Source organism: Vulpes lagopus, chromosome X, assembly GCF_018345385.1.
Source record: "Vulpes lagopus strain Blue_001 chromosome X, ASM1834538v1, whole genome shotgun sequence".
NCBI classification, from domain to species: domain Eukaryota; kingdom Metazoa; phylum Chordata; class Mammalia; order Carnivora; family Canidae; genus Vulpes; species Vulpes lagopus.
In genome coordinates, this window is record NC_054848.1 from 81,505,797 (window position 1) to 81,521,584 (window position 15,788).

Below are 15,788 nucleotides of genomic sequence, written 5' to 3' on the forward strand. Positions count from 1 at the left end.
AAAAAAAAAAAAACAACCATGATGAAAAGATTCTGAAATGACTGTGACTAAATATTCAGAGATTTTACAAGAAGGGATTGTGAGAAATGGAAGGTGAAGATGGGTGGTCGGAAGGAAATCCCTCTACTAAAGGATCTTGGGGTCTTGTGAGTATCTTTGATCCCTGAAGAAAAGTATTTCTTCTATGAGACTCCAGCCAATGACCTTTCACCTCCAGGACAGAGGTAATAATCAGTAAGCCACAGAAGCAAACCCTCTCTATTACATTTTGCTTTAAGTTTATCTCCTTTTCTTTCAGTTTTATCCAAGTATGAAAACCAGATTACTATTTTTGCTGACTACCTAGAAGAATTTCCAGATTCAGATGAGCTGGTATGGATCTTGGGGAAACAGCATCTCCTCAAAACGGGTAAGGTTTGTTAGTATTTGTCTGTAGGAACCCAAGTGAGGTGGGTGCCCGAGGTTAAGGTCCTATCCATTTTTCCTTGTCGGGTTGGTGGAGTGTTACCTTGGTCACCATTAATGCCACCCATGGGTGGATATATACCTCACGGCCAGAGGAATTCAAGCCTTAGACCCCTTCCTTGCACAAGTCCCTTCCAAGGCCCTGAAAATCCATAGCAGGGAGTTCACATGGTCATAGGTGTTGATATGATATGAAAAAGTCAGATGTATTTGAATTCGTTTCTTTAAAGAAGAACCCCTGACTTCTGTAAGCCTTGGCTTTCAAAAACCATGCCCCAAACTCCTAGTATCACTAATCAGTACTTAGTCTGTAATGCCTGGGCTACATACTTCTCATTCCCCTCGTGTCCTTTTCTGTCTAGATTAAAAATACTGCCACCTTGTCTTGTAGCTCTTTTGCTGATTGTTAGCACCATCTCAGTGTATTCTGACTTTGTATAGAACGTTTAGCCACTGCAGCTAGGTGGAAAAGAGGCTGGAATATTTTTTCCCTACCCTTATATACTTCTGGATTGGGGAAGATCTTTTTCACCTGAAACTGTTAACAACCCAGCACCAAGTTTTTCTGGGTGAAAAGCCTGAACTTGGAGAGAGTCAGCTCTACTTTTTCTGTTTATCTGAGGAGAGATCCTCTCTGAAGGTCCTAGCATAGCAGAAGAGATAGGAAGCAGCTGATCACAATGCAAGAAATGCTTTGAAGAAAAATGCAAAAGCATTTGTGATGTTATATATCCATTTAGGTTTCAAATGCCAGTTGCAGTAGGTAGTACTTTTACACATTCAATTTGCTTAGCAGGGATCTCTCCTTTTTGGTTAAACATACATGCATGCACACACATGAACCCCCCAACACACACACACATACACACACACACACACACACACACACCTAGTTTAGATAATGGACAGCAGGTACCAATGAGAGATCCAACCAACAATCATCATTCAGGAGGTAGGGGCTGGTTGCCTTGTTAGTGGGTTATCTTTGATTTTTCTATTCCTTGTCTTTTGGCCATGCCCCCAGTGTTAGTGCCTGCCAGGCTATGTTGCTCAGTGAGGAGACAGGAACCACCCTGGCCAGTAGCTCTTGTCAAAACTTAGGCGAAAAGGAATGCTGAGGGACGCCTGGGTGGCTCAGTGGTTGAGTGTCTGCCTTTGGCTCAGGGCATGATCCTGGAGTCCGGGGATCGAGTCCCACATCGGGCTTCCTGCATGGAGCCTGCTTCTCCCTCTTCCTATGTCTCTGCCTCTCTGTGTGTGTGTCTTTCATGAATAAATAAATAAAATGTTAAAAAAAAAAAAGAAAAGGAATGCTGAAATCACTTGGCAAAGATGAGATTGGGCTTCCTCTGAGCTTCCCTAGCCCCATCACAATAGAATTGACTGGTTATTTGAAAGTGAGTTTGCTGCTGACTCAGAAATCAAAGGCTGAGATCTTTATATGAGATGTGGTGATTTAATTGTAATTTCACATTTAATTACAGAAAAGTCTAAGCTGTTGTCTGATATAAGAGCTCGTCTATGGTTTACATACAGAAGGAAATTTTCACCAATTGGTAGGTATATCATCTGTTATACTGTGCTTTCTTCCTTGTAAAAAGCTTGCCTGAGGTTATCAGTGATTTCACAGAATCCTCAGAATTAACAGCTCACTATGGCGAAGATTTTGCTTTAGGGGAATATGTTAAGTCTTAAATTTTATTTGAAAGTTTCATTGCCAAAGTACCTCATCACATATGGTTCCTTGGTGTTCCTGTGTAACAGTAGTATGCTTTTGAGTCCACCTCCGAGGGTTCGGGCACCAGATTGCATTCCTTCTTTTACTTCTGGGAGCAAGGAGAAAGTCAAGCTTCTAATTTGGCTAATATTTACTAACTTCCAATCCACTTCTTTGTGGAACTACATGATTATTAGAGACAATTAGACCTTGAAAGAAAGAAGAGAATTCCTTTGTTTTCTTCCCCTATGGAATGAAAGCACCTTGCTACTGGAAGGTGAATTATTATAGATTTCTTTGGAGCTAATGATAGGCTGTTAGAGTACCAGCTGCTGTCTAGGAAAAAAGGACAGATCTATAAGTTAAGAGACTAAGCTCTATTTAGAGAAGAATCTGTAAAATGTTTGGAAGTATAGTGGCCTCTTCCTAGCATCATGGCCCTGTAGGAAAAGAGTATCAAATCCAAATGGTAGAAGCTATTTTCCTAAGAGAAAAAAATCTGTCAGACTGATTTTGAGGCAGGACTGGACCTAGTGACTGGGTGAAATCCTCCTTTCTGATAAGTGTCCCAAGCCAAGGACACACAGACAGTTTTCACTCTTCACAGGAAGTATCCAAGCTGGAAACAGCCCAAAGAATGATCTTTAGTACGCCTGGGTTTATTTTATTTTTGTATATATTTTTTTTGGAGTTTGATTTGCCAACATATGGTATAACACCCAGTGCTCGTCCCATCAAGTTAAACTGTTAACTTTCTGTAGGTGAAGAGATCTCTAGAAGGCTTGAGAACATTTGCAGCTTACCTCTGACAGTGTTTTGGCAATGGATGATCTCTTCTTTATGTGGGCTTCATTGCATCTTTCCTGTACTAATCTGGCCTGTAATTCTGCCATTAGGGAGAGCCAGAGGGTTCCCCATCCAGTTAAGGGGTAGGCTCAATCCTCCCTGTCTTACTGTAGCAGCTCTCCTTTGGTACCCACAACAAAAGGAGAAGGGTGGCCACTATGGCCCACTTGTCTTACGAGGCTGATGACCCTCCTTAAAGCTAGTCTGGTAAGATTGTGTTCATAGCATTGTTTCCCACTTCCATGTTGGGGATGGAAAGCAAATGAAAGCAGGTCTCCTCTGCCCTCCACATTACCTGATTTCACTTGTACCTTGAAAAAGGATATTGAGCTCTGGCTGGCCACATACATGGAACTTTTGTTCTTATATCAAGTGTTCTTAGAGGGGAACCTGTTGTCTTTCTTCATTTCTTAACTGGTTTTAGTCATTCCCGTCCATTTTGCTCATAACACTAGATATCTCCATCATCCTGAGTGGGTTGTAGAACCCTTTCACAGATATTTTCTCCTTTAATTTTTATAATATCCCCCAGTAACCAGCAGGATATGTGCTGTCATTCCCAATCTATAGTTGAAACTTGGATCAGGTACCTAGAGATGGTCCTTCTGATGCCTAACTTCAGAACCTTTCCTCATTGTCCTTCCTGCTGTTCAGACCTTTCTGCTGGATATTGAGCACAGTCAGGAGCCTTCCGGATTTCTTTGACCATGCTCATGATTGATTACCTTTGGCCGCACTTTTCCTTAACTAAGATTAAGATTGGCTTCCCTGAGAAGTGAGCCATGCAAAGCTAGGTTGGCTCAGGCAGATAATGATGTGGTGGGGGTTAATGTTGGTAGCTGTACCTGGCAGTCATCTGCCACAACTGGATGCACACCTAGAAGTCTCCAAGCACAATACATAGGGGACAGGTTTTGTGCATTTGTTGGTTTCATCTTTGGCCATAGAAACTGTTTCAGTTAACTCTGCATTATCTTTGCAAATTCCACCCTGTAACCAACCCTGTTTGCTATCTGGCGGTCTCTCTCTCTCTCTCTCTCTCTCTCCTCTCTTTCAGAGTCCGTCTTTCTGTCTGTCTGTCTAGTATGATTCCCATGTATGCCGGTGTTTCGGGAAAGGGCAATTTAAGGAACTCATATTCATTCCCATCCATTTTGCCAACAGGAGGAACAGGCCCTTCATCAGATGCTGGCTGGGGATGTATGCTACGCTGTGGACAAATGATGCTGGCCCAGGCACTTATCTGCAGACACTTGGGAAGGGGTGAGTTAAATTTGTCCTCCCTCAGACGCTCTGCAGGAGCACCAACTGCTGGCAGTTTAGCATTGGGGCTGAGCTTCAGGAATACTAGGTAACAGAGCTGAAGGTCCTAATGGGCTCTCTGCAAGCCTAAGTGGCAGGGCTGACAAGTCAATAAAGCCTCCCATGAGAAGGAAACAGCCAGCATTTCCTTGTGACTTACCAAGCCAGAATTACTTTCCTGGGATGGAATTGAACGTTGAGGCAGGTGTGTCATTTAGAGTTTCCAACTTCACTATTGTTCAAGTGAGTCCAAACAGGTCAGATAACAAAGGGAACAGGAAGAAGGGTGTGGTGGTGTGTCTGTCTCTTGACCTCATTTAAAATGTCTGCCTGGTGAAGGATGGAAGTGACCTAAAGGAAGTGCCTAATGAGGGAGCTGGCGCTATTTGGTTTGGGTTCGCTGCCAATATCCATTCGATGATGAGGGAATCCTTAAATTAGCCCTCTCAGGAGGCTGCTTCATTAAGAACTTTCCGGTCATCTTCATTGAAACCCTTGAGTCTTTCTTAAGACATGTGTGTCCTCCCCGTGGGCATCTGGAGGATGACCTTGGCTGGATACCAGTGTGCGCACTTGGGGGTGAAAGCCGGGCTTGACCTGGGGATGATGGAGGAAGAGGACCCCTTGGACAAGATTGGCCTGCTGAGCTCATTGGCTGTTACTCCTTGAGATTCTGGGGTATGGAAACATCCTTCCACAGTGCAGCCTCACACATCCACCTGCAGTTACCAGAGCAAATTGGGGAAAGGTCCAGGGAGGTTTTAGGGCTTTAAGGCCTTCTTTTCAGGGCTTAGAATAATCTGAACCCATTTCCTCTGGGTAGCATCATAATTCTGGTTTCACAGAGGAAGAAATTAAGGCTCAAGAAGTAAGGTGACTTGCTTAGGGTCAAACAGCAAGAAAGCATGGATTTGGGAACAGAAGAAGGCAGGTCTCCTGAATCCTTGTCCAGTGATGTCTCTGTGGTATGCATCCTGCTCAGAGCAGATCTGTTCTCTTTAACCCTCCTCCCCATTTATAAAACACAGCAAGACGATTCTCCTGGAAGTGAATTTTGTGGGAAGCAAATGAGGAAGAGATTAAACCCCACAGTCAGCAGCAGTCTCAGTTGTTTCTAACAGAAAAGCAAACAGCAAGAAGAATTTGGAAATCGATCTTGCAGCTGAGGTAAATTCAAAGACGCCACTCTGTGAAGAAGTATTTTGGAGTGCTTCCTATTCACTTACTTCATAGTTTAGGTGGAGTGCTCACTTATCACTGTCTTTAGTCCACATTTAGTGGTACCTAGCAGCCAGCTAATTAGGATTTCCCCAGACTTGGACAATTCAGTAGCAAACGGAAAAAAAAAAAAAAAAGTTGGATGCAGTTCACCCTCTGAAGACTGTGCTGGCTACAAAGTTTAAAACTTTGATTTCAGAACTATTAGAAGCAAAGAAAACAGAAGATTCTGGAGACAGTGGCCTCTGGCTTCAAAAATACTTCAGTCGTGAAGTTAAATAGTGTCTAAAACCTCGAGAGAGAAATTTGTGTCTTGGAAGCCAACTAAGTCCCAGAGAGCTGTCCCATGAGACAGAGTTCCTAGAGCTGAGGGAATGGGAGAGGCACATCCTGTCTACAGCGGTGATCATGGAGAATCTTTGCAGTTGTCCTGCATCCTGGGATAAATAGACTCTGTAGCATTTGCGGGGGCCTGGGGAGGTTGGCATGCCTGAGGCACAGAGGGACTTCCTATAGGTATGATTATTTTGGTTTTGGTCACAAAGAAACCTTAAACACAGAGGTTATTCATTTTTCTAAAGGTCAGTGTGGACTCTTTGAAGGTTGTGTAAAAATGACAGCATGCAATTTCTTTTGAGCTTCCTCAGTTGTGAATTGTGTGTATTTCCCCAGTGCACTGTTGTGTGTCTGAATAGCACTTCCCCGTGAGACTCTTTTGGCAATGTTGCCAAAATACATGAACCAAAGCCGTTGCTGTCTGTGTAGAGATGAGAGAGTATGGCGTCAGGGCAGCATAAGAATATACCTCTGGGCTTTGTAGTGACCTCAGAAAAGCCTTTTCTGACATTGTTTTCATGTAATACTTATCTAGCTCCAGCCTCCGGGCTAAGTCAGTTCCTCAGTCAGCTTGTTATTTTGCTTATACTTTACACCCACAGAGACTTTGAAAGTAATGTCTCTAGATGCCTTTGTCATCAAAATCGAAGTTAATTAGGAATGTTCTAACCCTATAGCCCCTGCCTTTTAGCTGGAACTCCTTTGTTTTCTTTGTAACATCGTAGTGGCAATATTAGGGCAGTGAGGTAATAAGCAGTTACAAACATGACTTTCATACATTTTTTTTCCCTCAAAAGACTGGAGCTGGGAGAAACAGAAAGAACAACCCAGAGAATACCAACGGATCCTCCAGTGCTTCTTAGATAGAAAGGACTGTTGCTACTCTATCCATCAAATGGGTAAGGTCACATCAGTGGTCTTGAGGCAGTGTTCTGTACCTTCTGCTTTCATCCCCTGCCTTATATGGGGTCTGCAAACTTGTCCATCTGCTTAATTATTCATGCAAAAAATTAGGAGTTTGTGGCATGCCGGAAGAACTTTTGCTAACGTCTCTTTTTTTCCCCCCTCCCCACATAAAAACAGCACAGATGGGTGTAGGAGAAGGGAAATCAATTGGCGAATGGTTTGGACCAAATACAGTTGCACAGGTATTAAAGTAAGTAAAAGAGCCTGGCATCCGCCTTACAGAACTGTCTCCTGTGCCTCCCTCTTCTGCCAGCTCAGTGTCCCATCAAGCTAACTGTTCTTGCCATCACTAAGCCACCAAACATCTGTATCATTTTGCTTGGACAGTTCTTTGAAATGTGCATGTGTGGACATCTGTTCTAGTATTATCAGAGTTATATCCATCTGTACCAGTATATCGGGGTGAGGGGGGCACCCCAAGACTCCCTCAATATCCATTCCCTCTCCAGGTTGGTGCTCGCCTTCCAGGGGACCATCAGCCTGAGGGTCACTTTGAAGCCAGAGGGCTAACACTAAGTGGTGGAGGCTGAGCCAGCCTAGGCAAGACAATGGACTCCCTCCCACCCCGTAGAGTGTAAAAGACCTCACTCATTCATTTGTTCCTTCAATATTTACTGAGTGACCCTCCTGTGCTACCTGCTGGGTATCTAGAAATAAATTAGATGCAGCCCTTGCCTCAGGGAACTCACGAATAGACAAACCTCAAGGGCGTCAGTTTCTCATCTCTTAGCAGACTCCAGGTCCGCTTTGGCAGTTGTTCTGTCAAGTTGCAGAATTCACCTCCCACAGCAAGAGGCAAGGTGGAGAATTGGAGACCGACATTTTAATTTTAATTTTTAAGTAATTTTTAAAAAGATTTATTTATTTGAGAGAAAGCGAGAGCACGAGCAGTGGGAGGAGCAGAGGCTAGAGGGAGACGCAGGGCTCAATCCCAGGACCCCTGGGATCATGCCCTGTGAGCTAAAGGCAGCCGCTTGACCCACTGAGCCACCGAGATGCCCCATAAGCCTGACATTTTAGAAGGGAATAGCGTGAGTGGCATCAGCATTTACATCTGCAGGCCACCTCACCTGTTGTCACTCTCCTTCCTGACAGCCTGCCACTGAATGAAAACTCCATGAGGGCAGAGATGGTATTTGTCTCATTCACTACCATAACACTAGCACATAAAACTGCCTGGAGCATACAAGAGTTCAATAAATACTTGCAGGATGAATGAAGATGGCATCCAGAGTCTGGGGCTGGATTTAGGCATCAGAAGGTTGAAACCATCTGGACTCCTTGGGTGTAGCTTGCTTCTTCAATTCCTGGGCTCTCCGGAGGATGACAGTGGGATCCATTCCATAAAAAGTACTGAGGGAGCACTGTTTCAGTTATTAACCACTCTTCAATGATCCAGAAGGCTTTGGAAATGTGCTCATGTGGGGAGTAGGATGGATTTCCTGGGGACCCAAGGGGGAAATCTGTATCTTGGCTTTATTCCTTGTTAATATACCAACCCCCCTGAGACCACTTTCTTGCCTTAGTCCATAGTTCCTTTTGGGGAATGGTTGATTCTGCTAAGTGAAGATCCGGCAGTATTTCAGGAACCAGCATAGGAGCCCCAGGTAGAAACTGTAGAAGGTGGGATGCCTGTGTGGCTCAGTGGTTGACCGTCTGCCTTTGACTCAGGGCATGATCCCGGGGTCCTGGGATCGAGTCCTGCATTGGGCTCCCCGGAGGGAGCCTGCTTCTTCCTCTGCCTGTGTCTCTGCCTCTCTGTGTCTCTCATGAATCAATTAATAAAATCTTTTTTAAAAAAAAGCCTAGAAGGTGAATCAGAAGGGCTGTGCTGCACCCCAAACTCAGCTGGAAATGGCTGGGTTTTTTTTACATGATGTCCCTCAGAATTTGCTTTTTTCTTCTAAATTCTGAAGTTCTTAACAGCAGACAAATGGAAACATACATTTTTAAAAGATTTTATTTATTTATTCATGAGATACACACACACACACACATACACACACACACACACACACACACAGAGAGAGAGAGAGAGAGAGGCAGAGGGAGAAGCAGGCTCCACGCAGAGAGCCCGATGTGGGATTCGATCCTGGGTCTCCAGGATCAGGCCCTGGACTGAAGGTGGCGCGAAACCGCTGAGCCATGCAGGCTGCCCAAAACATACATTTTTTAAAGAATTTAGGTGAGTTTTGATTCATTGTGATTGTGACCATTAACAACAGAATATAAGTACATCAGGGAAAGGTGATATCTCAAAAGGAATGAAATTAAAGTTACAATGGTAATTAGTCTCTTCCTGGGAGCTACTTTGGTTAGGAAAAGAATATATATATATTTTTTTCTTTTGTCCAGTGAGACTGGACTTTACCCAAGAGTCCCAGAAGTACCCAGGTTGAATGAACATGCCTTCTTTCAGACAGGCAAGAGGGAAATGTAAGGGAGATATGGTCATGGGTGCTTTACTCAGATCCTGGATGATCCCCCTGTCAAAGGGGTTTTCTTTCTAACCTTCTCCGAAGTCACACAGTTCAGCGTACTATCTCAGTTCAGCATACTCTTTCTCTTCAGCTGCTGGCCAATGGGGCACCATATCAAGGCCATCTGCAGCCCGAATCTCTTGAACAGCTTTCGTACTGCATTGTGGGAGGGGTGTAAGAGATCTCTCTCTCTCTCTCTCTCTCTCTCTCTCTCCATCTTCCTGGGCATATTCTCCATATTATCTGTGCTCCCAAACATGCGTGTATGTATTTACATATATATGCATATATATGTATGTATGTATATATGTGTATATATATATGTATGTATATATATAATTTATATTTTTATGGAAGTTTCCTGTTTTGGGAAAAAAGCAGTCAAAATGCCTTTTGAAAAGAGAAAATACAATGTCTTGGGAGCAGAAATGCTGGTACCTTTTCTCTTTCACCCAGCAGGAGTAACATCATCTTGTGAGGTAGATTTTTCCATCTTGTAAAACAGGGCTTCTCTTTTTCAGGGTTTGAAAACAGTGACTCTGGCCTTCCCAAGGTCCCTGGACATGGGATGTTCCAGTGCTCTTGGTCAAGGGAGCCAGAGCTTGACCCAATCCCTAACTTCTCTGTGGCCCAGTGTTTGGTGACTTTAGGGCCACTGGGCGTAGACGGTACTGCTTTCCTGCTGATGTTACCCATCTCTCCCAGTTTTGACCTCCCTGTGTGTTGCCTTGCAGAAAACTTGCTTTGTTTGACGAGTGGAATTCCTTGGCTATTTATGTTTCGATGGATAACACTGTGGTCATTGAAGATATCAGTGAGTCCCTAGCCTGTTTACCTTGCTGGGTGGTGGGTGATTGAGGCCCCTTCCTCAACATTCAGAAATTGTATGTGTGTGTGTGTGTGTGTGTGTGTGTGAGAGAGAGAGAGAGAGAGAGAGAGAGAGAGAAGGGGGAGGGAGGGGGAAACAGGCAGAGAGACAGGCAGGTAGACAAACAGACACTGACTCTGGCCTGCTCCACCAAAGCAAGGAGACTTAGAAGAGCACAGGAGCCTTGTTAATTATCCCCTGGGCCTTTTCTTGTCTACCCTTTCAGTTTTCTGAAAGGAAGAAAAAAATGACAGGGTCTTCTCTGGCCCTCAATGAACTATCAGACCCTTTCCCTGCAGGATACTCAGAGTATGGATAACCAGTGAAGCCATAAACAGGGCCCCCACTTACCCAGCCCTATGCTCTCCACCACAGGGTTAGAGAAACCAAAATATACAGTCCCTGTCTCAAGGGCCTTGCAGACTAGTTGAGAAATAAAATTTTCTGAATGAGCTCATACTATCTGGCAGGAGGTGAGTGCTCAGTTGCCAGAAGGAAGAGAGGTAAGGGGATGGAGGTGTGGGCCTGGGCGTCCTGTGCAAGGTGGCACAAACTACACCCTTGGGGCAGAGGGGAAGGCCTTCCAGGCAGGAGATGTCACAGGAGGTTGCCCTTAGCTTGGCCCTGGGCATATCTCGGATGACCGGGTACCCCTCTTAACCCAGCTCTCTTGTCTTCCGTTTCTAGAAAAAATGTGCTGTGTCCTCCCCTTGAGTGCAGACACAATTGGTGAGAGCCCCCTCAAGACTCTGAATGCTTCAAACCAGAGTAAGAGTGCCCCTGCCTCCTGCCCAGCCTGGAAACCCCTGCTGCTCATCGTGCCCCTTCGCCTGGGCATAAACCAAATCAACCCTGTCTATGTTGATGCATTCAAAGTAAGTCACTCCTTTTCCCGGGCCCATTGCTGCCTGCCCATCACACCACCATGTGAGCACAGAGATCCGTGAGCAGCAGTCCACAAGTGAGTTGAGAATGTTGCATTCTCTTTCCCTCTAGGAGTGTTTTAAGATGCCACAGTCTTTAGGGGCATTAGGAGGAAAACCAAATAACGCCTATTATTTCATAGGATTCTTAGGTAAGAAAAGAGGACTCACAAGTAAGTCGTCATGGGCTAGGGGTGGGGGGCAGAAGGTTTGCCTGGGAGCCCAGGCAATTCTGGTCAGGGGGCCCTCATCCAGCCCAGATTCCATGGCTTCTGGTGAGCTAATTCTGCCTCTGGCCTGATCAGTGGAGAATAACACTTCTCTCTGCACCATGGAGAGCAGATCCCACTTCAGTACGTCCACTTCCTTGCCTCTTGATGAAATGGTTTCACAGCTGCTTTCCCACTGGACCACCCGAGGGGCACAGCATCATCTTAGCATCTCTCTCTCCTTTATGTGGGGCCCAGGGTGGCAGGGTTTCACTGCCCTGGCGTTGTGGGTCTCCATCTTCTTGGGGCTTGGGCATTCAGGCTGGGAATCATCCTTTGACCCAGGCCCAGCTGTGTGGGCCTGCTGCCTCATTATTTGGAGCCATGACCAGGTAGAGCTGAGAGGAGGCCAAGACAGAGCTATCCTTTTTCTAGTAATGGGGGCTAAGCCTTAAAACCACTGATGTCCTAATGCGGATCCTAACCAGCAGCCCAGCATTCCCTGCCTCAATTGATGCCTCTGGAAACCTAGCCACCATATACACTAGCTGTGCTGACAGTCACAGTCATTTAATGCCCTTGGCACGCAAGGTGAGCTAGCCCAGCGCTTTTCAAACTGTGATGTGCACACAGATCACCCTGTGAACTGATTAAAATGCGGGGTCAGCAGGCCTGAGCTGGGCCCTGAGACCCTGCATTTCTGGCTGTGGGGTCCTGATGCTGCTGGTGTACACACCACATGTTGAGGGCTAGGGGCCCAGACACCTGGTTAGTGCTGGTAGAGCACAGGGAAGGGAGTGACATGGCCTGAAACTGGGCATCAAGGAATATGAGCTTGGAGAGCCTTGGATAGGCCAGGGTGAGCCAGAGCAGGCATGGGGCATGGCAGGGAGGTTGTTCAGAGGAGAGGGTGATGGGATCCCTGGGTGGTGCAGCGGTTTGGCGCCTGCCTTTGGCCCAGGGCGCGATCCTGGAGACCCGGGATCGAATCCCATATCAGGCTCCCGGTGCATGGAGCCTGCTTCTCCCTCTGCCTGTGTCTCTGCCTCTCTCTCTCTCTCTGTGACTATCGTAAATAAATAAAAATTAAAAAAAAAAAGAAGAAGAACAGAGGAGAGGGTGAAATGGGCTTGGCCCCCCTCCTGCCCTACTCCTTGGAGATTCAGAGAGGTGAGGTGGCCTAGGAACAGAAATCGAAGGCCCTGTACACAGTCTTCCACTTGCCAGCTGTGTGATAGCAGGAAAAGAAACATCCACTCTTTTGTTTCAGTTTCTCTTGTAGAAAATAGGGCTGGGGCGCCTGGTTGGCTTAGTAGGTAGAGCACGAGACTCTTGCTGTCGGGATGGTGAGTTCGAGGCCCACGTTGGGAATAGAGCTTATGTTAAAGAACAAAAAAAGAAAACAGGGCCTCATACCTGCCTCGCGGTGCTGTCACCTCACAGTAGAGCACTCAGTGAAGAGTCAAGCCTGTAGTACTCAGCCAGTGAAAGGTGGCCCCACCCTTCCTGACCCCCTGCACATCTTGCCTTTGCTCCCTTCTCTTTGAGGCAGGGTTTCTACACAGTGGCCTCAGCGCTCTCCCTTGCTGCCATCTATTGGCTAAGCCCGAGAACTACAGCTTGAAGGGAAATTGGCAAACCAGGGAGGTGTTTATTTTTCTAAGTACAAAATCTAGTATTGGGAGTTACATAAACACAGATACCTTCTGATTCTAAGCTTTTGGGTTCCTGTCAGATAAAAGGTGGCAAAAATCAGTGTTCTCTTTTTCTGTACTCAAGGCCAAGGCTGAAACATATTGGAAAATGATTTTGGAGGGACCTCAAAGAATAATATATGGGACACCCGCTGGGGACCTGGCCTCCCTTACTCCCAAGTTACCCAGAGGGAGTTGGCTAAAGTCCTCCTGAATCCCCTTTTCTGACTTACCTCCTTTGCTGTATTAAGTTGGGGGTTCTGGATTGGTCAAATGTCTGAAGGGAGGGAATAGATAAGAACTACCATTTGCTGAAGAGCTGTCTTGTGCCAAGTTCCCTGCAAAGTCCTACCCCCAGACAGATAGTCATTTAATGACATTTTTAGATGACATTTAATGACAGCTATCTAGGCAGGCATACAGACAGAGAACATATATACACATATAGGGGTAGATAGATAGTCCTATATTGAGATGTAGCGATAGAGTTAGCATGATACCCCTGTGAGTCAAAGCTTACTCTAGTGAAACTAAGAGCTAGAGGTTGTGGTCTCAAGATCACCCAGCCAGAAAGTAGCAAAGCCAGGATTCAATCCCAATTTGGCCATCTCTGCCTACCATGCCACATTGTTTCCTGAGGGCCCCATTTCCTGGTGGGAAGCTGGGCAAAGCTCTCGGTGTGGGACACGAGTGCCAGGATGAGACTGTCTGTTCAAATTGCCTGCTTGCACAGGAGATCTCGTCCCCTGCACTTGAGTGAAGGTTGCCACCTGAGATCCATAGCATGAGCCCTATGTCCGCAGATGGTTGAGCAGGCTGCCTCTTGTCCTCAGGCCCAATAAGAAACCTTGGATTGGTTCCCACATCACTTCTAAGACTTTTTAGGGATTCCACTGTATCTCTTTTAAGTACTCTCAGAAACAGCATGTCCTGCAACGGTCCACTCCAGACACACACATACACACACACACACACATAAACACACACACACTTTCACAGAAAGGGCCAGAATCAGAGAGGATGCTCTCACTATCCAATTATCCCTAGCACCTTAATTTGAAACACTCTGGCAGAATGCTCGATCCGAACCCCACTCTGGATTTCTATTTTCTTGTGCAAAACTTCCTTCTCTTCTTACTTTTTTTATGGTCGTAAGTAAACTTCATTCTAAACATTCTGGTTGTTGCTTTTCTTTGTGACTTGAGACTTTTGGGGTATAACTGATCTCACCCACCTGTGGTCCAGCGGGAATATGAATATATATATATATATATATATATATATATATATATATATATCTTGACTTTCATAAGGCAAGTCACATGAGGGAATTGATTTTCACATACTCTGAAACATCTCTTTGTAGGGAAGTACTTTTGAGTTGAAGCACGATACTGCTATGACCACCTTATACCTGTATTGTGTTTTAATCATTTCACAGAGAAGAAACCTCCCAGTTCTTAGAATACCCTGTGAGGTAACTGGAACAGGCCTCGTGTGACCCAGGTTTAAAAACAAGAAAATGAGTACAGAATTAAATGAGTGGTTTGTCCCAGGTCTGTGATAGACACAAATTAAACTATTTGCCAGACATCAGAAACACATGCTTTGCTAGCAGAAGCACTTAGATGTGGCCCAGCACAGTCTTGGATGCCATTCCAGGGAGAGTCTCAGTGGGGCATCTCTCTCTCTACTGCATCCTCCTGCCTCAGGGAATCTCTCTTTAGCTGTCGAACCCACTCTAGAGCAGAGACCCAGATGGTCCCGAGGCCTGGAAAGCGAGGTTGAGGTGCCACTTTTGCCAACTCAGCATGCCACTGATGAGCTTTGGAAGGACTCTTGACCCTTTGAATATCGAAGGAGAGATTTTACTATTTCAAACTCCTCCCAGGTCATTATTGGGCTAGGCTTTTTCAATTGGATGAAGTATGGCATCTCTCTCATTTGTGCAGTAAGAATTTTCGTAGTGAGGTGTATCTGTACTGGTGTCAAAGTGACCGGGGCAGTGTTTACAATAGAAGTCACTAACTTGCTAATGACGATTAGCTTGCCAGCTAATAAAGATCAGCAGTCAGAGCCCATCCATAGCAGAGTCAGCATTCCCATTTCTTTCAGAGGCCAAGGCTTTTTTCTTACTAGATGTGCTCTCTGACCATAGGTCTGAGAACCAGTGGTATGGAGCAGAGATGCTTCCCAATGTGGAGAGAGGCAGGAAGCTCCCTTATGGCACCTGGGCTCATGCCCTGGTGATTGTACCCACTGCTTCTTTGCTAAACTGCTGCTCACAGAGCCTGCCATGTCATCTGTGGTTTCTCATTCCCACCTTTTCTCAAACCTGTCACTCTCCATTTTTTGGTCTTAGATTGTGAGGGGGTGCACGTGCTAGGGCAAGTCTTCTCAGTGAATGATTAGATTTGGCCTCCTTCAAGCATGATCACCCAGGTTCAGGCTTTCTGTCATCTCATTCCCATTGTCACCAAGGGTGGTATTAAGAAGAACAGAGTGCCTCCTCCTGAGGGACAGGGGTGGGACTGGGGCCAGTGGTTCTTTCTAGGTGAAGTATGTCTCATTCCAAACAGGAGATGAGCTCATTTTCTTGGACCCTCATACAACCCAGACTTTTGTTGACACCGAAGAGAATGGAACGGTTGATGACCAGACTTTCCATTGCCTGCAGTCACCACAGCGAATGAACATCTTGAACTTGGATCCTTCCGTCGCGCTGGTATGTATCTACTGGTTGGGTGGGCCAAGAGATCCAACA

The 15,788-nt window shown here is 45.7% G+C and overlaps 1 protein-coding gene across 2 annotated transcripts in view; it reads left to right on the top strand.

Moving 5' to 3' along the window:
- ATG4A (autophagy related 4A cysteine peptidase) overlaps positions 1-15,788 on the top strand; it is a 55,476-nt gene that overhangs the window by 35,398 nt on the left and 4,290 nt on the right. For both annotated transcript variants that reach the window (XM_041742289.1, XM_041742290.1), the window contains 9 exons: positions 299-409; positions 1,950-2,021; positions 4,193-4,291; positions 6,682-6,783; positions 6,968-7,040; positions 10,065-10,144; positions 10,886-11,073; positions 11,195-11,273; positions 15,604-15,749. In XM_041742289.1, the coding sequence (XP_041598223.1) occupies positions 299-409; positions 1,950-2,021; positions 4,193-4,291; positions 6,682-6,783; positions 6,968-7,040; positions 10,065-10,144; positions 10,886-11,073; positions 11,195-11,273; positions 15,604-15,749 (950 nt within the window). The remainder of the gene's footprint in view (positions 1-298; positions 410-1,949; positions 2,022-4,192; positions 4,292-6,681; positions 6,784-6,967; positions 7,041-10,064; positions 10,145-10,885; positions 11,074-11,194; positions 11,274-15,603; positions 15,750-15,788) is intronic.